Raw genomic sequence first — 26,999 nt, 5'->3', positions numbered from 1 at the left:
AAATCATTCGCGATAATTAAGATTAAACGAATGACTCTATATAGATAATATACGAATTAATTTTAAACAAGCTAACAAATGTGAAACAATTTTTGGATTATTTAAGTGTACGATTACACTGTAAAAATAATATACTCACATAGAATACAAAAAATAAGTCCAATTATAAAAGAAACATTTCCTATTGCAAATAGGTTGTTCACTAAACTTTAATTATATTAAGTCGCTACAATAGCTAAAATAATAAAAACGCATTAACCCCACTGGTCACCACAAGTATATAGGGGGTGGCTTCAAAGGGTTAATACATCGTTTTAATACATCGTATATTTAAATAATATTTTAAATTTAACGGAGTATATTAATTTATAAGTAACTAATAATAACATTATAATATTATATAGTGTGGCCGCAGCAGCGAGTCGTGCCAAACACGGCGATATACACATAATAAAACATAAGAACGCGTCTTTGTCGACGACGTCAACTGTGTAGGTAATACGTCGCAGGCCACCACCACTAATCGTTTGAATAATAATATAATACGGTATAATAAAATGTACGTGTGCGTTGTAACTCATAAATTATGTCGCGAAAAACCTAGGTTCGGTTTATTTCGATCTTATAATTTTACGCTCAAAATGTTAACATTTTACGAGACTTATAAAAAAAACTACGTATTTTTGACAATCATTAACACGCGTTTACTACATAATAATAATGCACACGCGGTTGGCGCTATTCCAGTGTGTAGCCGTAATATATTACATCGTTCTCACGCGCAGACACTACAACGTCGAGTATATTATATAATATTAATATACATTACCATTATAACATAATGTATAATATACATTGTATATAGACGATGACGATGGTGTTCAAATGTGTTTATTACTATTATTTATTATTTTATTTCATATAAAATACCTATTATGTTTGGATCGAACACGCTTATCATCGTCTCGTGTACGTTTTAATTCTACTTTTAACGCAGTATTTAATTATTTTTTACAATGCCAATGACATTAAAAAAAAAAAAAATTAAACTAAACGTGCAAATTCACATAAAAAAGAAATCACCAATATAATAATACGTATACATGTACTTCGACTAATTTGAGATTCGGATACTTTAAATACTTTTAAATTTTTTTATACATTATGTAGATACGTAGTGAAATTTAATTTTAATAATATTTTTAATGCGATTATTTCCCTATATGCCATTTCAATACCAGGGACATTAGAATGCATTATACCTAAATACTCGTATGTATAGTGCGCTCTTATAAGCCGATTAAAGGCGTATGGATGAATTAGTACTTTTTAGCGATTAACACGACTATACCATATCGGATATCAGCGCAGATATCTAATGACCAAATGCGCGGGCCTTACTTTTTCATACAAGATTTACGTTTTTTTTGCATATAATATATTTACCTCAACATAGGTATATACATTTATTTTCTGCAGTCAGAGTTAATGTATGCACACGCTACCTACATGTTTCTCAACACTATATATTTTATTGCGTCATCGCGCAACCAAAATGGACAAAATTATCGCCAGCGGAGAATCTTGGCGAAAAAAATACACAATATACACACGCGTATGAATTATAAGCAAAACCCACGCCGGACAATCAACAGCATACGATAAAATATCAATTATTTTGGTCGATAGCAATTTATTACATTATATCTATGCTATAGATATCATATTATAATATGGTACAAAGTCTCTTGCCGAAAACATTAAAATAGTGAATCACACGATAAATACAATTAATATGTGTTAAAACGACAGTTCAAGGAGACCGGATTTGTACAACCCTTTGACGTTTAAATGTATTAACTCCCATTATTAGTGTCGATATTTTTTACGTAGAGAATCACAGAATTATAGTAAATAATCTACTCGATAATCTACGAATATATAGATTCTAACAAAATCGATTATTATTAGTTTCTTTGTTTTTAGTATTCTTTTTAATGTGTTTGTGTGTGGAGAGAGGGAGTACTAATAGTGCATAATTAATCGACAAATACGAATCGTTTTAATTATGTTAGAAATGCATTGTATAAATTTAAATACTACTTCAAATTAAAGAAACGAACAACACTAATGATAATTATCATGCATTAGCATATAATAATAGCAGTGGTATTCATGAAAATGATTACAAAACCAAGCGATTTGTATAAAAGATTCATTATACATTACGCTACATTCTTTGTTACGGGGCAAATGAAGAAGAAAAAATAGAATTCCCGACGCCTACGTCTCCGTCGATGGTAGCCGACAGATCGTATCGGCGGCATGAGAGAGAGAGAATCGGGTAAACGATATTACTTGTATAGTATTATATTATTAACCTGGAGCGTAGGCGAACGCGCCTAATCAATACAGTATAGTAATATAATATATACAACGTGGACTGTTTGATGTGAGCAATTAGTAAGTGAAAGAAATTAAGTAAAAAAGAAGAAAAACGAGGAAATAAAAAACGGCTTTATGGCCGAACTCGGTTTTATTATTATTGTCATTGCAGCTCTGGATTAGGACGATGAGGCTATTAAGGACGTTGGCGAATGACGTGTTGTACGTCTTAGTTTTTTGGGTTTATTTTAGCACCATCAAAAACCGGGTGTTGAGAACAAATTTCTCGGTTCTAAAAAGTGAGGTCATTTGCATTTTAAATTTAAATTTATTGTATAAATCCGTGGTGAGACCAATATGGTTGTATCGAGTACAGGTATAATAGTATGATTAAAATTTAAAACAAGAATAAAATAAACGTGTTGCTCTCAATAATTAAATTGTGAAAAATTCACATTTTGTAATTAATACATGTACGTTTATTTATTATTATTAGTACGATGAATTTTAAAACAGTTTCGATAATTTCAATTTTAAAAACAGGTTTTGTTAATTAATACATAATATTGTAATAATGTAAAAATAATATGTATATATTATAATATTATATACGTACGCACCGGTTTTATATGAGCGCATGATCATAATAAATCTTACGAGGTGGCAGAAACACGATTCGCACTACAAATGTTAATACTATAAGGCGGGTATATCGTACATATACGATAATGTATTGAATATATACACAGCAGTAAATATGCCAAATTAGTTGTTGACGAAAGTTTTGAACGTGTTAACTTTGCGCAGAACCCTTCTATATAATATACACACACACGTTTACGCAGCACATTATTTCGTCGTAATCTACGAGCATAATGGATCCACGTGAACGCACAATGTAAAGACTTAATACTAACTTGTTTTCAACACATTCCCCTAAAACTATGCCAATAATTAACACGAATATAATAAGTATATGTATAGTATATACACATTATACATGAATATAAGAAGTAATGGAACTATTGAAGCATTGAAGTCTTTCAAAGTTTAACGAGCTTTTATATTTTCTATATACGATAAAGGGTGCGTTTGTAGTATTTGCAGTACTCGCAAATAACTTTTTGGCCCAACTCGTTTTCAAGAAATCCGATATGCTTTAAACTATTAGGTGCTAACTACAGAAGCTATGAGTTAAAAACAAACTAATTAATCTTTTCATTTGTTTATGCCCAAAAAATGAAAAACAATCCAAGCTATAAACATTCAAATTTTTCAACAAAACTGTCGTTATCACACATAGTAAGTATATTTTAATATAGTAGTAATGTTACTAATATTTAATAAAATTATAAAATTTAAATATTGAAAACGTTAATGATCGAAATATACAAATAAGTACTTAAAATGTGAAAATAATATTTTAGTTTATTAATTAATTGAATAATTCAAAATTTAAAATATTTACGTATAATTAAGTTATATCAATGTCATAATAACATTCCAGTGTACGATAAAAAAAAAGTATTCAAAGCACCTATATATTGGCTATTATCACGAATGTACCATATTATAATATAGGTAGGTACTCGACTGCAGCTGCTGCGGTTCTTCGGAAGGATCACGTGTCTCGACAGATCCGTTTCTCATTAATTTTAAAACATAAATATATATATATATATTATACGCCCCATGTCAACCCCACGACCGCAGGGAGTAATAATTTGTCGTGACCGATAAAAACACGACGACAAATAATATGTCCATTAACACGACCATCATCAATACCAATCCGACGGATAACAAATTTATATATATATATATTAAGTACACTGTTAGAGTGGTGTTAAACGCGTGTTTATTTCTTTTTCTCCTAAAATATTCTTCTTCTTCTTCTTCTTTAAAGTTCTAAATACATGAACTGGCCAAATCCGGTTTGTACCACACATGACGATTTTTATATACCGGGTGTCTGCGTGCGTGAGTGCGCGCGTACGCGGGTGTGTGTGTGAGTGTGTGCATGGTGTTCCGTCGACAGCGGCGTGATGTTTCAATCCCGCCATACACCCCGGAGGAGACCGGTGCAATTAGCCACGGAATCGCGGTAGTACGCACGTGACCAATCGGCTTAGGTTCGGCTGCAGCTGATGAACATTACGAGGAAATTCTTAGAGACCACCCTCTCTTTCGGTCCAATGACGTGTCCAGGTGGCCCCGGAGGAATGCCATATTATGCAGGATAATAAAGGTGTTTTTCTACCGGAGTGAACCAGCATCATCGGGATCTTATAACCATCGCGGATAATGTTTTAAACGCCGGTGTTTATAATTTTTCTCTCGAGTTCTTTTCCCTAACAGAAAACTGCCATGTATCACTAATGTGTCCCCGCGATCATGATTCGATGCGGCCATTGAATATAGCAAAGGTACTTTTCAAATCATGTGGACCGTGACAATTTTGACTAGTGTCCATCTGAATGGAAAACGCATGCATTTGTATTGTATAAAATACACAATTGACAAACGAATACCAAAGTATATTATAATATGTATATTGTACGTAACAGAAAAACAAATTCAATAATAATAGGTACTTGGGTAGATGTTTTTATGAAAATATGCTGTTTTTCTTTAAACGGTGTTATAAACACTTGAATAGTAAATAATAATCGCGATAGTCAAGTTATATACACGCAATAATATAATATGCGTAATAATACGTGGTGATTTAATAGGTATTTAATATTGTCGTTCTACAGACTGACCGAAATTGAAGCGATATAAAATACCGTTTAAACCCAAAGTACTTGTTCAAGGCTTACATTTTATAGAGCAATGTTCACACGTTTCTCAGAAACATTGTTAGTAAAAAAGACGATTATGGCCACGGCCGTGTATCAGTGTGATTTAAGGAAATCACCAGCGGGTACGGCCGACGTTAGGTGTATAGAAATTTTCCAATGATTTATAACCACCTGTACGAAATATAACAGGGGGGCCTTGTTGCAATGTCCGTTATACGCATGGAACTTGCGGTATTTTAATATTATTCTGCTCAGGACAGAATAGCGCAGTAAATATAAATCGACTGGAAGTCTGGAAATACTGCAGGTGGACCGACGTAATATAACACAAACAAAACTCGATTTTATGCATTTACCACTAGACCTGTAATTATACAGCGCACTATATAGATATACGAACGTATAATGGGACGCGTGTCGGGACCACCCTATAAACGTCGTTTGAAAAGAGAACAAAAAAGAAAAAACCGAAATAATGAAGAGTATACCTAGCTAACAATAAACGAATTAAAATAAATACGGAAAAAAAACCATTCCGATGACTTTCCCACCGTTTTCTCGGTCAAATTCCATCGGATGCCCGCGCCATTGTCATTTGTTACGGTTAATGTTTTCAAACATGTAATGATGGTGTAATGATTTAATCTCTGGAGCCCGGGGAAGATATAGGTACCCATATATACATACAAACACATACACGCGCAGCATCTTCTACTATTATACATGTATCGAATATATACATTGCGGTCTATATTATATACACACTACATATATATAATATACCTACTACTAGTACTACGGGAACCGGAGCGGCGGCGCTGCAGTTCGTCCACGCACGCCGAATGAGAAAGACGAGCCGCCGAGCATTGTGTTTAAATGCAGTTATGGGAACAAAAGATTATTTGTGTACGCGAGGCGTATGCCTGTACCTATATAGTGTATAGACGGCCAGCTCAGGATGACTAGACAATATGTGCGGTAAATGATGCAGATGCCGAAGGCGAAGAACCGGAGAGGGGTCATGGAGCGGACACGCGGGAGGATAAAAATCACACATAGATGCATTATATATATATAGATACAGAACGAACGCAGTGCGATCAATGAACACGCAGTAATTGAGGTTTACGAGCTAATTATTAATTTTTTTTATAGTCCCGAAGAATTTATCTTTAGGTCTTGATACGACCTCCGCCGCCGACCACCCCACGAGAGAGAACTCGGGTATTCGTATACGCCGTAATAGATCATAACATAATATACTGTATTGCGCGCACAATGATTTTCAGTATATATTCATATATATAAAATATATAAATCATGTTTTATAAAACACGATGTTTATTATATTATGTATATTATGATGTGTTCAACAATATATATATATATTATTATGTATTCTATTAATTTTCCTGCAGGCAAATAAATTCACAACGGGCTGCTCTTTTGCTGTCTGAGTTGACAGCGTTTGTGTTTGTAATGTTTTTGAAAAAATATGATAGATCATACACTGCCGTCCAGGGAAATGTTCTAAAGAGCACTTCACAATTTTCCGCATGTCTTTTAAGCAATGTTAACGGTTTGCTATTGTTCCGCCAGAGCCCCAAACTTAAAAGGTTCCGCCGTCTTATGTATACATAGAACGTATAATTATAGTGACTATATTAACTCTGTATATTATAGTAGCTCACTTTCAACGTACTCGAAAATTGTTTACGATAAATAAAATAATATAATATACTGGAGCAAATTTCCTTCACGTTTAAACATCTTTATAATCTTCATGCATTTACCTATAACCTATAGATATATGATTGTAATAGATATTACACTTATTTCAAATCGTGTATGCACCTATATAATATTATGTTCTATACAACTATGGTGGATCTTATATAGATATAGTATATCGAGTATATATAACACGCGATTGACTATCATTTTTTATTCGTCACCATTGACGTGTTCAAATTTTCAAGATTATATTCCAACGATGTGATTGAACTTATTTTACATAATATCAAATTGCATAAAAAAAAAAACTGCACTCAAAATTATCTCTAATGTAAGCATCATATATAGCATTATAACCATGTAGGTGGACACGGGCCAACGGATGCAATGATCACTTCTCGTCACACTTGATCGTTCTGTATGTATACGTCCCGGTAGTGTGTGGATACTGGAGATATATAATATGATATAATAACGGCGGCTAATGAATACCACTGAAAAATCTCATTCAATATGTCGGCCCGTAATTCACCATTACGGTCAATGCGTATCCACGGAAAGAGAGATAGTGATAAAGAGAGAGAGAGAAATACACAGACATAAACTGAGAAAGGAAGAGATTTGGTATTCAGAACGGACTCCCATGGTCCGTGTGTATTCATATATATATATATAATATATATTATATACCTGTCCAGTATCCACGCGGCTGTATGTGCGGTGTTCAAACACAAGGAAGAGAAAGAAGAGAAGAAAAATAACGTGTATTTATTATATATACGCGCGTGTATATCCATTACGACGATGTCCGTCTTTTCAGCTTGCACTCGTGATGAGTATATTATATTACCGGACCTTCAATAACCTCGGCTATTAATGCGGTATTTATTATTAATATGCTGATTGTATTTTATGGCACGCCCAAAAATAGTGAGAACGGGGTGGAGCCGAAATTCCTATTGTGGATTCAGGGAACGAATAAACGTTGGACCACAGGACAAACTGCAATAGTGTGACCGGAAGAATGCGTTTCCGGTGGTGAATATAATTTTGGATGTAAATCCTTTCTTTCTGGGAAGGGGGTCTTGAATCCCCTAGGGCCTAGAGCACATTTTTGTTTATAACATATTATATCGGGTTCGAGATTCAATACATCGGTGTTCGATTGGCCTCGGTGATTACTTACGATAACAAAAAAAAAAGAGGCAAAACATGGCGCATGAGATTCAGATACACGACTTGATAAAGATTAGCGATAAAAAAAATATATTATACGAGCAAATTTGTTTAACCAAATATAAATAAATAAGATGACCAGTATATGATTTATACACTCTAAAACATAAGTAACTCATATCTTATCTCGAAACAAAATGTTTAACGGTTCTAAAAAGAAAGTAGGTACTCTAATTCTCATTCAGTTATTTATATGTATAATAGGTTTATACGTACCTATAGTAGTAGATAAGTTATAGTAACAGGGACATAAATACGTTACAGAAGATAATAAATTGTTCGGTAATCCAGCATTATTATTCAACGCCATGCGCACTGTTTACAAATATGATATCTAAAAATCTTTGTTGCAACACAATTTCATTTATTACTGTCACTGAACGACACATATAAATAATAATGATAATAATAAGTTAGGAGACAAAGCGCTCCAATTTAAAACTATTTTTTTAGCAAATAACCGGATTTCTCGTACATAGTTCGTATGACTTATACGCATATAAAATAACATATATACTAAATACTTAAATATATAAATATATATATAGACTATACAGTCGATGGGTTCTGGTAATAGTGAACGATATATTGTACATATAACGTCGTTAATGAATATATAAAACTCTACGCCAGTTTTAATGACGACAAGAACGAAGGGACAAAGAAAAAAATCACAAAATCATTTATGTATACATACACACACGAGTCAAGATTTTGAGATTTGCACGCCACAATTCACACACCTTGTCCCGTGGAGCCGTTTTGTGCGAAACAGACCAGAAAGATAAATATGCGACAGTAAATGGTATCGTTTTTTTCTGTATTTGTTTTTTAACCACCCGACATTTACGCAGTGTGACGACTAGGTCAAGTATATGATAATAATATTTAGATGGGAATAATAATCAGTGGCTTGACGAAAATATTTTATCAATAAAAGAAAAACTCACATATAAAATTAAAATCTGTGTATTTTTTTTTTTTTTGTAAAATAAATATCGAATTTATTTTAAATTACCAATTAATATTAATTGAACATATAACTTACAATAATAAATTAATAAATATACGTTACACGTCATACAATATAATATTATTTTCCTAGTTTTCCCCTGTTACAATACAACATTTTGTTAACTACATGTCCTAACTCCTAACTCCTATAGAGTAAATCAGTAAAATATATTGCATAATACTAATTTATCACACTGAATTACACGTATTACTTATTCAATAATGATAGTCAAATACAAAAATATTTTTACACCCTAACTTTGTTATCTACTCACCTAAAACATGTATACGTGACGCCACTGTGTATAATATTATGCATTTATTATTTGTCACCTCATCTCGAGGCCTAAGACGTTGTCGTGAACTTAGCGGATTCTATAGCTTATCTTCGGCACAACATCATCATCACGAAACATCTCATAATAAGTACAATGTCCACGGCAGATAAACGTGTCGGCAGATTCGACGTGTACGAAACGACTGTCGCGTACACGTACGATCTATACGGTATTATATGATCTTTGCGTCAGATAACGGTCAGCACGATGTGAGCACCGATGATGGACCGGCTACAGTTTTATCCGGACGCACGAGAAACCCGAAAAACGTATAATGTGTAAAATATAATATTAGGCATAGAGACGAAGACGATTTTATTATTTTATTTATTTTTTGACACCGGAAAACCACTACTCGCGCGGAAGAGACACGTCTTATACATGAAATAAAAAGATTTATAATACACGAACACATACATTATGTTTTTATGTATAAGTTTATATATATTATGTATTATATATAGGTAGAGAGAACGTGACTGGACGGCCACAAGCGTCCGTTCCATTAAACAGCTCTTAGCTGCTGCAGCAATCCATAATGCGACCCTTCAACGCATAAACGTACCTATATAATATTATAACGTACACACGAGAAAACATTCCGTCATTACGGTTATTATTGCGCGCTTTATCCGTGTGTAATTTCACGATGACGTGTCAAAATGGCCAATCAACTAAAATGGGAATAAAAAAAAAACATTTAAAAAAAAATCGTGTACATGGCTTTTAGTGGTAATTGCGACGATTTTCACTTTGCCCCGAAGTGAGTCGGTGTATGAAATAATCATAGTAAAAAAAAATGTGTGTTAAAAATTCCAGTTAGATCTGACGGCAGAGAAGATATTAAAAACGATTGTTCTCATCATATGATATATATATAATATATAATGTATGAGTGTGTATGTGTGTGATTCTTAACATTAATTATATCAAAGTTAAGAGAGGGAGAAATAATACTCTTCATTTAACATTTGTAATTGCATTAGGTTTATATTTGATGGTGTATAATACAATTATATTATGATTATCGACGACAAGTTAAAGCGCGAGCATCATTCAATCATCATTCATCGTACTCGATCATACTATAGATCATAGCTATAGATACAGAATAGGTACGTAGTAATGGAATATTTGTAAGAAATTATCATTATTTTTTGCATTAAATCAATAAACCGTCAACAGTTATAACAATATTATATCATAGAAGTAAATGTGACTAAGGATTTTTTATTATTTTTATTCTGTTAGTTCGCCAGAATGAAAAACAAGATTTTTATACTTAACATATTAAATTATTAATATGTTTTTACTATTTTATTTTAGTGTTTAGTAAAGAATATGAAATTTCCTATCATTTAATGAAAATAAAGTATGTTACATCATTACATCAATTAATTTTAGGTAGGTGCTATAGATCTAAACATATATTTACTATAACGTTTCACTGCGTTTGCCTATATAATAATTTATTAAATTTAAAAAAAAATTATTTTAAATAGTATTTTCAAATACGACTAGTTAAACATTTATATCTTAATTGATTCGTCAGACATTTTAAATTTAGTAAGTTAATGTATATTTTTTGAAATTTATATTAGGTATCCATTAAATTTAATCAAGACAATGCTTTATAAATGCTCGTATGCAAAATAAAATAATAACACAAATTACTTATAAGTTAAAAAGGCAGACAAAAAAGTCCTATACTTTTGTTTATTTAGTCATTTTTATGAAGTGGATAAGAATTGCTTTTATTCAGAAGCGTTAATTTGTGTGTTCGTAGAAGAGTCGAATGTATTATAATTTTGAATACAGAAACTTGTTGCTCAGAAACCTTAAAAAAAAAACTACTTGAGATTACCCTACAGCCTACAGGGCTTATAAGAATAGCAGTTTAAAATGTTTTTATACTTAAATTATACAAATGTATTTACATATTTATGCGTTATTGTAATTATTAAGAACAAATTTAAGTATTAAAATATTTTTTTTTTACCAGGAACGTAATAATTTAGATTTTAAATTGTATTCATTCGAATTTAAGTAAATCAACAAGTATAATAGGAATTATGATTTGTATGAATTATACATAATTACATAAACGGAATCAAAAGGCAATACAATTATGATAGAAACGATGATTCTAAATAAAGTTATAATAGCTGGCAAAGGGTTTATTTTTGATAAAATAATGAACAACGTAATTTAATATCTAACGTGATAAACTGACAACTCAAGATGTTCGTATAACATTGGTGTACTTCGAACAGTAGTCGATAATGAAAAAAGAAAGATATGTTAAACATTTTAAATTTCCTGAATAATAATTTAAACAATTTCAATAACTGTTCAAACGTCGATATTAATTTATATATAATTGAAAAATATATAAAAACTAAAAAGTGACTACGACTGCAATAGAATAATAAATGCTAAACTTGACAGATTTAAACAGTGGTCATAATATTATACTTAATTTATAAAAATAATATTACGATTTTTATTTTAAAATTGTTTTGATAAAATTTATGTGCATAAAATTGTTATGCTATCAATATTGTTTTATAAGTATCTAATTAATAGGTTTTTTCTTTTATTTATGATGAAAAAAATGAATGTACAACAATCCTGGGTCTCATAGAATATCTCGTAAAATATTAACTAATGTTAATATTATCATGGCTAATAAGAAAAAACAATATTATTCTCATCGTTTATTGTCCATTAAAATGTATTCAGTCGTTTTTATCATTGTTGATTTACAACGCCTTCTATCGCGTTATATACCTTTATTTATGGTACATACTTTTATTTATTTATTTATTTTATAAAAATAAAAATTTTATTTTACAACGAAAGTATGTAGGTACAAGGTACCTATATAATAAAAATAGGGATACATTTATAGTATGCAGTGTACCCGGTGTATGTATGTATAGTCAAATAAACTCTATATTTTGGTTATCTCCCGTTATTGGTTATAGTTATATTGCCATTCCAAAGACAACCCTTTTCTGTTCTATTAGTCCATCAGCTACAACGGTTTGCCGGCCAGTTTATTCGGGAGACGAAGACATTCCACACGAATCGTTTCGTTCCCGACATACCTCAATGAGGACGCATTGTTTACACAGGAAAACTGGTGGTGGTTGGAAGGACCAGCAGCAGATAACAACGGTAAAAAAAATTATCGTTAATGAAATAAAAAAATACATCGTATAAATACCTAAGCCGTTTTTTATCGTTTACTTTAGTTCTTTTTTTTTTAACTTACATTTTTTAGCAGTGCTAAATTCTCGATAGTTACGATGTACGCTGCATTGGCATAATATACCTACCATTTACATATTATTTATAAACGGTACAATATATTTATATTATTATAAGTGGATTATACTGGCTGAATCTATACGCGTCGTTTTTATAAACCTAAACATAGATTGTTTCGTATATTACAAATCGATTTCGCACCTATATGATTAATTATTATGATTTAATTTGTGGTCGCTTTATTATAAATACTTTTACAAATATAGTATCACAACCATCATCGATTTTATTTTAATATACACCAGTACCTATACCTATATGTATTATGCGTATATTACAAATTTACATGACGTAACGGTATGCTTTGTAAAATTGTAAATATCAACTGTATACCTACCTAATGGCAATTATATTATATCTGACTTATCAGTTATCACCTAAGCTTATAAATTATATAGGAAAGTAGGTATTAAAAATACAACAGCAAATTTGTTTTTCCTCTGGCCCGTATTTAATTTGCGTTCAGCAGAACCATAACAACTGCTTTAAGCTTAGAATTCTTTAAAGAAAATCTTTAAAAATGTATAAATAATTCAATAATTGTCATTAAATTGAATTGCTTGTTAAAATTATTATTGATGCTTAGAAATATTATACCAGTAAATTATTTTCACGTATATATGATAAGATTAAACATCGCATAACGCTTATCTACGTATTTTGAAACTTTTATGAAATTAACAATTTTAAAAAAGGCCAAAAACTTAATTTTCTGAAAAATTACTATTCTTTACTCAATTTTATCGATTTATAAATCGACCATCCTTGGATGATATTCATCAATTAAAAATTCATTAATTTCGTAAGTTGAATATTTTTAAAACTAATTAAGAAAAGGAACAAAACTTGAGTTGACCGATAAATGATATATTCTAAGCAAAACTATAGTCTACTCGTATAAGCGAATCCTATTACGATTTAAATTGGTATATTACTCTGAATATAAAGCATCAGAGCAATTTTACACGCATATTCCAACGTCATATTATTACACCTACGAAAACATGATATTAATATTTGATATTGAGTTGACCTTTCGAAAATTTTCTGCAAAACTGATATGAATCATAGCAACACATAATATCAAGCATTTTTATGGCAAGGACACGTCATTATAATATTATTGTTATCTATACTAGTTAGTAGTTATCAATGTGAAATGTATAAAATTATTGTTCATCAAATATCTTTTATTTGAAAAAAATGAACATCAACGCCCGTCCAAAACGTCCTAGCGTTTGAGTTGTTGATCGCATCGATTTAGAAGTCGGTGGCGCAAACGTCCGAAAATACAAAGTGGTGCAAAAAGAGGGAGAGAAAGGAAAAACAAGCACACTCACGCACGCCCGATCGCGTGGATATGTGGAGGGGCCGGAAACGCGCAATATACTGTCACCCTTTAAAAATATTACCAGCGTGCACACAACCACCCTTATCCTATCCAACTACACATTTGGCAGCATCAAAGGAGTTAATTTTATTCCGCGGCGGATAACGAATCGATATAAACGGGCACGTGCCCGACACGGTGTACGTATATAATATATAGAGGCACGGGAAGTTGTCACTAGTAAGGAGAGGGATACATAGCAACCCCTGTACTAATTTTTTCTTATAGCACAGTCGAATACTACCTAACCTTTATCGTAGATTATTCAATCGTTGTGCATCACACAAGGTGCACAAACTAACTATGATTTTCGTCAAATGTAATAATACCATATTATTAAATACTTTGTGTATTATTCTATTATTATTATTTTCTACGCGAAATCCGGTATAGAGCACTTGAACACTTACTTGATATAGCTGGTTGTTCCAACACGTAACTGGTGTCGTTGAAATGCGTTCGGAAGTAGTTGGAAGTCCGATAACACGAAGAAGGCGAGCTGGCGATGGCCGCCTGCGCCAGGCACAGGACGACCGCGAACGACCAAAGGGTACAGGTCATTTCTTTCAGCTTCCGGATGTCCGGTTGCTACTGTGCGATCCGCGAGGAACGAAAACGGTAATAAACTACGAAACTGAACTTCGAAACGGATAAATTATTAATTATCGTTAAAACCGTGCGAGGGGATGATGGACGTCCACCGCCGACACCTATAAGTCGCGCAACGACGTCAAACGCATGGCCGACGCCGCACTGTTGTGGAACCGGAAACGGCGTTATCGATCGAATGCTCCCCGGGCCCGACCGGCTCGGTCTCCACGCGGCAGACAAACCACAGAATTACCGCGAATAATCACGGCAATAATCGGACAATATTTGAAGGGTTCGTTTTTCGTTATTTGGCCACGGACAGAAACGCAGACAAAAAGCCGGCACACGGTACGGACGCACGTTCGACACTAATTCTGCTGCAAGAACAACAACAGCAACGACAACGACCGGTCTACCACTACTGCTGCCGTTAGGCTGTGCGTGGCGCGTGCAGCTGCGGCGGCGGCGGTACCGGCCGGGCAAGCAGATGATTTCGGTTCGGCGTCCGGCGACGGCACACGAGCCTAGCCGACGACGACGGCGGCGGCGGCGGCGGTGACGGAGTGTCCGTCGCCCGGCCGACAAGTATGGGCAGGTAGGAGGCAGCACGACAGGTACGAGCAGGTAGTCTCACCGAAAATATTATTACAATAATAATAATAATAATACCGACACTAATCGAATAAATTACACGATCGAATCTCCACTCCCCCACCTGCACTCGGCCCAGACGCGAAACACGATCCACATAATATTACACACTATCCGGAGCCTACAAAAAACTCCGTGTGGCACGCAGCACTACACGGTTCGACAGGTATATGTTGTGCGTCTCGTAAGTTATAGGTAGGAACTAGGAAGGTTGCAGATATACGATGTTGTAGTGAAGTATGGGAACTTAATTTGCGAGTCAATGGTTATTCGACGTTTTAATAAAGCTTGAAAACAACGAGGAAAATGATAACCACCCCGACGAAAATAGATAGTAAATATTATATCTTACTCACCATCGCTACTCAATAATCTAATATTAAGTAATCAATTTAAATTTTAAGAAAAATAAAAATCAATTTTTCATACCTGTATCTACTGTAGTAGCACGCGATGACACGAATGAATAGCAACGAAATCAATTATATTTCTAATTTATTATGAGTACCTAACATAATTATATAACTCATATAAATTATAAACCCATTACCTGTTGGTTTCTCAATTAATTTTCAGCGATTTGAAAAAAAATTGAAGTCTATATTATACACTATGATATTCCAAATAATAAAACAGTTTTAACATCTTGGTTTAATAAATTGTGTTATAATAGAAATTTAGAATTATTGAACGATAATAATTTTCGAAACGGTTATTTTGCAATTTATAAAAATGCGGACATACGGGTCATAAACAAGTAGTTCATCGATGATCGACATCACTGCGTCGGTTACACCCAAATGCTGCGAGTCTGTTTAGAGTTGATATGAACGGTATATGCTCAAAATACAAAGCCGAATTAAGTGGATTCAAAATAATGGACAAAGGGAAATTGGTTTTGAAACATCAAAAGAACACGTCGATAATTCAATACGCGTATAACAACAACCGGTACCTATATGAATTGTTTATACTCTAGTTTAAATGGTATAAAATAACTATGTAATTTGGGTAAATATATAATTTGAAAATTCAATATTGCAAGCGAGATAAAATATTAAATATAAGAAGAATTTTAAATCATGATTATTTATAATTAACTTTCGAAAACGAATTATTTAAAATACGACTTCATTGTAAGACAGTTATTATAAACTGCAGTGATCACTGTAAAAATACATAAAAATCTTTTTTTAGATTTTACTTCATTTCTCAGAACCAGTCTAAGTAAAACCACTGCAGGCCATCATAAATTATTTACAATCCACGACTTAATAGATACATTAATACTTCAATTTTACGCAAATTAAATTTAACCGATGGATAGGTTGGTATTGTAGGTACTAATGGTACTACCAAATATTCAAAGTGTACAGAATAAAATGCACTGTATAAACAGTCGAAATAAATTTAGAATATTTCATATACTCGTATGTATATATATTTTTTTTTTATTCGTGCAGTCATTTGTGAGATAAATGTAATGTACTCAATTTACTTATTTGTGTTTATTACTTACGATAAAAATATCGTATGAACTTATAAGTATTACTTATGACATGTTAACTGGAAAATTATTTAATGCAGCTGAAAATTACGTTATTTATTTAATAATGATTATACGATAGTAATAAAAATAACTAATTAAATTATGGTTAAACTTGTAATTTTTCTAAAGTGGTCTAAACATTTTTGAATAAAGTGTATGTAAGTATATTATTATTTTTTTAAACTGTACATTATTAAATATCATAAATAAGTAAAAAAAGATAGGCATGGAAAATGTTTAAAATTAAAAATTCTACTTGAAAGGTTTTGCTGTAAATTATTATAATATTTGAAAAAACCATCGCGTTCTGTGAGAAATTGAGAACTTAAATAGTTAAATGTAATGGACCACCCTACGTGAAATCGAGCGTATTATTGTATTTAATATAAATTTAATAGTATACTATGTAGTTATACATAGATACTATGAAAAAAACTATTATTATTATTATTATAATAATAGTACTTGTGACATTCACGCAAATGTATTAACGGTAAAATGCTATTAAAAAAATAAAAACAAACCGATGACTGATAAGATAGCAATTATAGGTATTATATCATACTAATGATAAAAACGTCATATATTTAAATAATAGTATATTGTTTTTTTCTCACAAGATTTTAAAGCCCCTATTGTTTTACAATTATTATTATTTTTTTTTGTATTTTACAGATTGAAATCACTAGAAACATAATATTATTATAATATAGCTGGTAACCTGCACGCGTCTCCTGTTATTCATTACTTTGAAAAATCATATTACTTATGTCTAAATTAACTGAGTGTGTAGATGGGTAGGTTTCAATTTTCTTGAGAATCTATTCTTCGATCACAAAAAAGATACGCTCTATATGATTAACTTCCGCCTTAATCATAGCATCAATGAATTTTATTTATTCTGCAACCGGGAATACACAATGTGATACGTAGGAGTTATTTTTCTGAGTCCATAATTTAAAATCGAAAATATGACATTAACATTTGTATGTTAAAATGCATAGTTAGTATGATGTCGTCAGTTGTTATGCTTAGTGTGGTGCAATTTATAATTACATAAAATATATAATTAACAATATACGAGTGTTTTGTATAATTAAATATACCTATCAATAAAGATTTTTAAAAAAATGCAAACTAAATTATTACATTATAATTGATTGTTTTATAATTATATAAACCATAGCAAATTTTCAAATATTTGTTAATTTTAAAAATTGATAGGGCGTTGGAGAAACCTGTTTCTGGATATTTCCATGTATTTTTCATTTTATGTTATTTTACGAAGGATTGTCGTATTAGTTTCAAAGCTATAAATGCATGCACATTGCTCACGAACTTAGAGTACATAAATATTCGCAATTTTTTTTGGAAAAAGTTAATTTTTACTTGGATAGACTAAACGATTCTTATTTCTTATCACTTTATGTAATTTTAATTTCGCAGTGGAAGAAGGTATTTAACTAATTCTTGTTATTCCGATATAAAAGGAATAGGTTACCTAAAAAAATACAATTACAGTGATATAATTTAACTCCTAATTTCTCTCCCAGTGGTAGCTGAGCTGGATTGCAGTTACTAAGTATGAGCTAAACATAATATACAAATAGATAATGGTTATTGGTCGTGTATAAATATTTATAATAAATCTTTAATATAATTTAAATTATCATTTATTATTCACAATTAAATTTTGATAATAATTATATAATATTCGTAAATTATTTTAATTAATTTTAAAATGGTTATACTTTATAGACATTTAAAACTCATATTTTTTAAATTTAATTTTCTATAACCGTTAAAATGTCTTGGTTTGAAATGTTTTACAAGGTTCCTCATAATATGTTGATTATTTAGCAATTTAAAATTATTATCAAATTAACAAGGACACAATTTTTTCGATTTTGTTGTTCAAAGTTCATATTTAAATGGAAAATAATGATTGTTCTACTTAGATTTTAACTTTTCTATAGTACGTATACCAATTATTATTATCGATTCACAAACAAAATATATTCAAAATATTCAGACTAATTGTAAACTATTTTTAGACTCACATCGTTCTATAATATTCATAGTGAGGTAGAAATTTATTCATACCTAAATATATTTATAGATATAGTTATAATATAATATTATTATTTACAATTCTAAAATATTCTCGGTAAAATGAGTTCTATCTACCATAATTATCAAAAATAGACTTCCAATAATAATTAAAAGCTAAATATAAAATATTCTTAGAAATTTTGTGAACACCGTCCCCGCTTCGTTTTTCACATGCGATGATTTATCATATTGAATTTAAATTACATACAATATTCATTACAGTGACCTTTAGGCTACGATATGACCTACCTATTCGATACTGTGAAACACTCGAAATGTATCATAAATCATATTATGATACAACAGAACGTCTTCCCCGGTTTTATGACATTGCGGTTTCTAACTACTCGGTTCGTGGTTTTTTTTTTATACTTTTGTTATACGTATATTTAATAAAGTCGAATAGGGTTAATAATTTCATTGGTAGATATACTCATAGCCCATACTATTTGTACGATTGTACTACCGTAAGATACTATAAGTACGTTAAAATGTTAAACCACAGAATAAAGTAAGTTTATTAAATTCATTCTGTGGTTAAACCTCTTTGAAACAACTAGAGATAGAAAATATCTAAAACCTCATCAATAAATTCTTTTGGAAACAACAATGACGTAATATCCGGGGATAAAAATGATAGTGAATCATCAAAGACAACGTTTACAGCAGTACGTGTATTGCGTATGATATAATAAATAAGGTGGTTTATTTTATCAAGGAATATAATAAATATTTCAAAATCCATGAATATTTTGAAAAGATTTATTATACAACTATAGGTCGTTATAAAACGACATTTTTAAATGTTACTGTTATTTTGAGTCATCAACATTTTTGAAACGTTGTAGGTACTTATTGAATGACAAAATAAATTTTGGTTTCATATTCGGGAGTAGAATATTACTCCGATTATTCAAATTATTTTAAAACGTCAAAATCTAATGTCAGACCTCAGATACATTAGGCTATATTATAAAGCTTAGATGAGTGGAATAATATACCAACATATTGAAAAGTAAACCTAGTAAAAACATTTAATAAAAAATAGTGGAAAATGTTATTTGCGTATTAAAATTACGGAAAACAAATATTAAAAAAATAAAAACATTTATAATTTTTAAGATAATTGATGTTCTTCGATAAAAGAATCACCCGGTATGGTGTTATAATTTATACATAAAACATCGTCGAAAAAATAAATGAGAGTATCAATATAGCATTTTGGGTTAGACGCCTTTTACGTTTATGAACAGATAGCACAGTTTGATACGTAGTATAGTATCTTTTCTTATCCACTTTATCGTATAAGTTCTTTATTTCATTTTTTTTTCATATTATAACCATCTGCAGTACCTCAAAAATATCAAATTTTGTACGAAAAAACCAACCATCGCCTTTTTACAACTCGGATGTTTCGATATTATATTATAATAATTTAATTTATTATACTATTTAAATAATAATTATGCTATAATAACATCTTGCGCCGCCATTTTTCACGGTATAAATTACCATAATTTAAAATAATGAAAACTATTCGGATGTATTTTAATATTATAATAATGTACGAGAATGTTAATTTTTTTTCCCCCCGAATAGAATTTATCGACATAATTGATAAAACTTATACGCATCTAAATTTATTTATGAGATCATGCGCGTGTCTCGTAAACATTTGTGTGTTATAATATTTCTGTGTCGCATAAGTATGAAATTAATTGTGTATACCTATTGACTTATCATAAATTATGTAGACTGTGCATAGACGGCATATTTAAGCGGTATTGAAAGTATTAAAATGATACTTTGTTCGTGTTCGTATTGTACCTACTCGATCGACAACGCGCGAGTATAGATAATAATAATACATAATTATTATTACAATATATTTTATGCGTGTAATGTTTATACAAGTACGTGTTTTTTATGAATTACTAATATTTAGTGTCAATTATTCATAAGATTTTTATATCTTGTCACATTATTTTAATATTATTATTATTATTAACCGTACAATGGCCATAGTGTTTAAACGCAATATTAATATATTATTATTGCGGTGGTTCAACGACCCAATTGTGAATAATAATAATATGAACATACGGTCGGGTCGGCCGGTCTGTATGGTTACATATCATTTCGGCTGTATTTATGCTGCTAAAAATATATGCTGAACAAATAAAATTCACGATTTTGAAAACTGATAACGTAATACGAACACGAATAGGTTGTTACAGTAAGTTGTTACTTGTTATATTATTATTTAAAATACTGTATAATACGATATTATTTTTGTTGAATACTTGAATTAGAAATAATGTTGCATTTCGTGACTGTCATAACTCGAGGACTTAGCATCAAGGATATCCCCTCATGATAGCTAGCACTTAAAATAATATTTATGTACAATATATTATTGTTATGTCTCGAGGACCAAAAATCAAACTTCAACTCGTCGTATAATATAATACATTATGTACGCGTCTTGCGCTATTAATTTAAACTCGAAGCTATTTTATAATAAAATATTCAAGTGATAATATAAAAATGTAATTCGTGCAAGACAAATACAAAAAGTTAAGTTGATTACACAAATACTTGTGCTAAACCACTTTGACTTAGTTTGATTTATCTACTTATAATTGGATTTTTTTTTAAAGATTAATTTATTGTAATGATCACGTGACTATACATATGGTTTATCACGTCGTAAGTTATTTAATGAACTCGATAAAAACCAATAATCTCCACGTCATCTCCTTGTTTATAAATAATGGGCAATTTAATTAAAATTAAATTTTTATAACTTATAAGTTTTATAATTTATAACCTTTGTTCTATGTGGTATTTAAATTGTACTTATAATATTATAAAAATAATAAATATTTCGGACTTTATAATATTATGTGTATTATAACTACTATTTTTATTCAGATCTATATTGGTTTCTTGTAATAACAACTATTTAGCCAAAAAGCATAAAATAGAAATGCATAAAATGCTCTTTTGTATACACCTAAATTAATCTTATTAGTGGTAACAAAATCTAAATATAATTACATCACAGAATATCCAGAGTGATTCGCCTAGCATACTTAACCTAATTTTTCTTTTCATTTGAATTTATCCACTTTTAAGGGTTCATAATCTTTAGTTAATAGACTTTAATAACTCAGAAAAAACTAACTTGAATATTGATTTAAATACATCAACAATTTTTGCTTATCAATTTCCAGTAAAAGTTGGTTCTCATTTGAAAAAAAACTTTCTAAGTACATTTACTAGGATGCCGCTACTGGGCGATTTTTCCACCCATGTGTCTTGACTCCTTCCCATATCACATTTACTCACTGTAAGTATTGTATTTATTTTAAATAATTAAAAAAAAAATACGTTTAAAATCCAAAAAATCAGAATTTGAATAAATAAATTATTGGAGGTTAAACGATTGGGAATGATTATACTTGGTGAATCACTCTGTATGACTGTATACTTGAACTGTATACTAATAAGATATTATTTAATATTACAATCAATATACAATCAACCTTTGATCGTGATTTAAGCGCTTAATAAATTAATAATTATTGTATAATGTGAATTTATTTTTTTCAGTTTTGATGAATTGCAAACTATTTTAAAATATTATTTAAATTGCTGAAATGAAGTTTAACAATAAACTGTTATCGGAGGAAATGTGGATTGAATTCTCGTGGTCAAGACCCATGTCCAACCGTGATAAAATTCGAACAAATTATCAATAAAACATAATATACACATGCGATATTTACGCGTCCCACGACAGGATAGTTAATTTACCTGACATTCACTATGCATCGTTATGTATACTAACATCGATTTTGTATCTAAACTTAATGACCGACACATTAAAATGCTTCAAGTTGCAAAGTTCACATGGATATCGTCGAGTCAACGTTCGATTGTAAACTGTTGTCGGTTTGCCGATTATCGTTCAACATTCTTCAACGTGATGTACACTCTGTCAAAATTTTTATACTCTCTACTGTTCTGCACATCACGGTTTCAATCACCTTCAACAAACAAAATAAAAATAAATACATAAAAAAAATCATAAAAATGGCTTTCGAAGTGTTAGCATCTTTTTCTAAAGTATTATGCACTTTTAATTTGTTTTTGTGATTAATTTTTTTTATAGTTTTAAGGCATATGTTCTTATCTGTTATTTATCAAAACAGATAATTTTCGATCTGTACAATGTATTATATTATATAAATAACTAAATTTTGCTATAAGTAGTAGCAATTTTCAGAGTTATAATTATATCATATGGCAGTATTTAATTGATTTAAATAATATTGTATAAAATATCCTATTGGTTAAATATTGTTAAAATAATGAAAAAATATTTTTCCTGATTAACTACTCAGCACCCGTATTGCTGAAATAATAACGGTTTGATAATCCGAAATTCAACACCATGGTGTTATATTATGTCTTCAATAATATTAATAAAAATAAAATTAGTTCGTTAATTATATAATAAAATTAATACATCATATTTTATTTTCGACTGTATAATAATAAAATAAAATAATTCAGTCGACAGTTTGAACGTGAGAGTACTGCCAAATAATATTATGACAACATACTTTTTTTACACAATGAATGTTGTATTTAAGGGGTTTTAGTCAAGCAATCTATATACATGAACGAACTATTGTATACTGTAAAGCGTTGGAAAAAACACGGCGAAAATATTAACTGCCCATGAAAAATATAAACATTTCAATATTGGACGATGACAGAAATACATATTATGCAAAAAAATTACATGATTTGCACAATTAATATTTATCGCAGACCAAAACAGCATATTAACCAAAACATCACATTCCGGACGAACTGCTATTCTTACAAACGTTCTTTACACTATTGTAGTGTTTTGTTTTTGTGTGGGTATATTGGAATTTCGTATAAAAAACTAGCAACGTAATTATTACAATATATAAATATCGTATTCGTTATCTGCGAATATAGTCAAACGTAAAATCGTTAGTGTTATGCTCACGCTTACAGACAAATACTAATCTTATATATAAAAATGAATCGCAAAATTTGGTAAGCGCATAACTCAACAACGCCTGGACCGATTTCGCTCATTCTTTTTTTGTTTGGGTCGTAATTGTCAGGAGAAGGTTCTTACGGACGAAAAATTTGAGAAAGTTATCGGGTTAGAGAAATATGACGAGGTGGTGATGAAATTACAGAGGCGCCATCTATCCAGCAAATAGTCAACTAAATTATTTTTGGTAGTCAATGGCAACCATTTAAATAAAATAAATCATTTATTTAAAATGTTTTTAAAAATGCATGCAAATAGACATACAAACAACGCAAATGTTCGCAAATGTTCGTTGAAGTCCAAGGATGGTTTTTACGGCTAGAAAAATTAGAATTATTGCTGGAAAAACCCTAAAAATAGCCCTTTTCTTTTTAAAATAGCCCTTCCTATAATATTTATAATATAATACTGATCGTATCCATGGCAACCAACAATCGTGTTTTGTGCAGAGTGTTTAGTTAGTGTTTGTTTAGTTCGTGATTAGTGAAAAAATAATTTATATTTGATATGCCTCCTATAAGACGAAGCAATTTAGGTAAAAGAACCAGAAATGCTACAAACCAAGCTAATTACCGATCTAATTCACAAACGCGTGAAGCGCGAGCAAGTTTGAATCGAGCTGCTTTTAGTTACGATGTGTCAATTGACTACAGTAACTACCAATGTGTTGTTATTGGTTCTATGAACTCGGTTTGCTCACACTGTAAGGCATTAAAATACAAAAACGAAGCCAATGGATTGTGTTGCGCAAATGGTAAAGTGAAATTGATACCATTGGATCCACCACCAGAACCATTGTACTCATTGGTTTCAGGAATAGGAACAGATTCTATACACTTTTTGACAAATATCCAACAATATAACAATTGCTTTCAAATGACTTCATTTGGGGCAACAAATGTAGTTCGGGAAAATTTTATGCCAACTTTCAAGGTATGTATTATAGCAGTTACTCATAATTATTTTAGCGAACAAAATTTTCTGTCACCAAAGTTAAGATGTGTCACTAATCTTCAATTTCTTAATCATTACGAAATATATCACTTAGTCATCATATTATATTATGGTGTTTCAGTTTCAGTGACACTTTTATTATATTTTATATTTGATAGATATTAGTTAAAACTAAATATATACTTTTTAAGATCAAATATTATTTAAGTTTGATCACCGACAATCCATTAATTTATACCACACCATAATATATTTTTTTTATTTACAGATACAAGGGCAAATATATCATAGAGCAGGTTCACTGTTACCAGTGTCAGATAGCGACAACAAATTCCTGCAAATTTATTTTATGGGCAATTCACCACAAGAAATTGATCTGCGTTGTGCACATAACAATTTAGTAAAGAGGTCTATTGTAGAACAATTACAAACTTTATTTCATCAGCACAATCAATTGATTATATTGTTTAAAACTGCCCTGGATCTGATGCCATCCGATAATCACAAAATTGTAATCAGAGCTGATAAAACACCTGCAGGTCAACATACAAGACGTTTTAATGCACCAACTATTGATGAAGTTGCTATCGTTGTAGTTGGAGAAAACTTGGAATCCCGTGATATTAAAATATTAAATATTAAACATGTCAAAGTACTTCATTTAAGCAAGAATATGCGTGTCGAGTTGCAAAATGACCAATCTGGAAACATATTCTCTAAACAACTCATTGACATTGGTAATGGCAAATTTCCTATAGACATGTTGACTGGCTGCATTAACTTTCCTCTAAGTTTTTGTCAGTTAACTCGATCAAAAGATGAACTTATTCAGAAGGTGTTTCCAGATGTTTCTCAAAATTACAGAAACCATGATTGGTTGAGCGAACGAGCTATACTGGCTGCAAAAAACATAGATGTAAATGAATTAAATTTCAAAATTCAAGAACAAATTACAGGCGAATTGATGATATATAAATCAGTTGATTCGGCTACTAATCAAGATGATGTAGTCAACTATCCACCGGAATTTTTAAACTCGCTGGATTTGGCAGGATTGCCACCTCACAATCTTCAATTAAAGGTTGGATCGGTGGTTATAATGTTGCGAAATATCAACCAACCGCGTCTTTGCAACGGTACACGGTTAGCGATAAAAAAATTACTAAACAATGTGATAGAAGCAACTATACTCAAAGGAAAGTATAAAGGAGAAGATGTTCTCATACCGCGCATCCCAATGATTCCGACTGATGTGCCATTTGAGTTTAAACGACTACAGTTTCCAGTGCGTCTTGCTTTTGCTATGACTATAAACAAGTCCCAGGGGCAATCATTAAGTGTTTGTGGTATTAATCTAGAAAACCCATGTTTCTCACATGGTCAATTGTATGTTGCCTGTTCCCGTGTTGGAAAACCATCAGATTTGTTTATCTATGCGCCAGGTAATCAAACAAGAAACATCGTATACCACAAAGTACTACAATGATAATAATAATAATTATGATTCACATGATTAACAATAAAGCGATTACTTACTTTTAAATCATGACAGAACCGTCACCCTGGTGATAGGGCGTTGTGAATAAAAAATAACTAAATAAAACTATAACAGTTAAAACTATAACTATTTACTTTTAAATCATTATATATGTTTTATTTAATTATTTTTTATTCACAACGCCCTATCACCAGGGTGACGGTTCTGTTCAGGAGAATTTTTTAAAATACGTAGGCACAAAAACTGCCACATTACAAATCTTTCGTCGTGAATTCGACGTAATATTAGCACTATCAATAAGATTAA

The 26,999-nt window shown here is 30.9% G+C and overlaps 2 protein-coding genes and 1 long non-coding RNA gene across 3 annotated transcripts in view; 2 read left to right on the top strand and 1 right to left on the bottom strand.

The window, feature by feature from the left end:
* The window catches only part of LOC114127357 (glypican-6), a 52,864-nt gene extending 37,597 nt beyond the window's left edge, over positions 1–15,267 (bottom strand). The window contains exon 1 of the mRNA XM_050202409.1: positions 14,645–15,267. Coding sequence (XP_050058366.1) covers positions 14,645–14,795 — 151 coding nt within the window. The 5' untranslated portion in view covers positions 14,796–15,267. The remainder of the gene's footprint in view (positions 1–14,644) is intronic.
* On the top strand, positions 12,350–23,317 carry LOC126550567 (uncharacterized). Its single transcript, XR_007604675.1, has 3 exons — positions 12,350–12,443; positions 12,541–12,691; positions 22,753–23,317. It is a non-coding gene; the product is annotated as an uncharacterized LOC126550567 (long non-coding RNA).
* Positions 23,318–24,723: 1,406 nt separating this feature from the next.
* On the top strand, positions 24,724–26,718 carry LOC126550363 (uncharacterized). The gene is made up of 2 exons (XM_050201745.1): positions 24,724–25,174; positions 25,464–26,718. The coding sequence occupies exons 1-2, from the start codon at positions 24,749–24,751 to the stop codon at positions 26,679–26,681; spliced, it is 1,644 nt and encodes a 547-aa protein (XP_050057702.1). The 5' UTR covers positions 24,724–24,748; the 3' UTR covers positions 26,682–26,718.
* Positions 26,719–26,999: the final 281 nt, after the last annotated feature.

The sequence above is a fragment of the Aphis gossypii genome, chromosome 2, assembly GCF_020184175.1.
Source record: "Aphis gossypii isolate Hap1 chromosome 2, ASM2018417v2, whole genome shotgun sequence".
NCBI lineage: Eukaryota > Metazoa > Arthropoda > Insecta > Hemiptera > Aphididae > Aphis > Aphis gossypii.
This window is presented reverse-complemented; position numbering and strand designations above follow the sequence as displayed.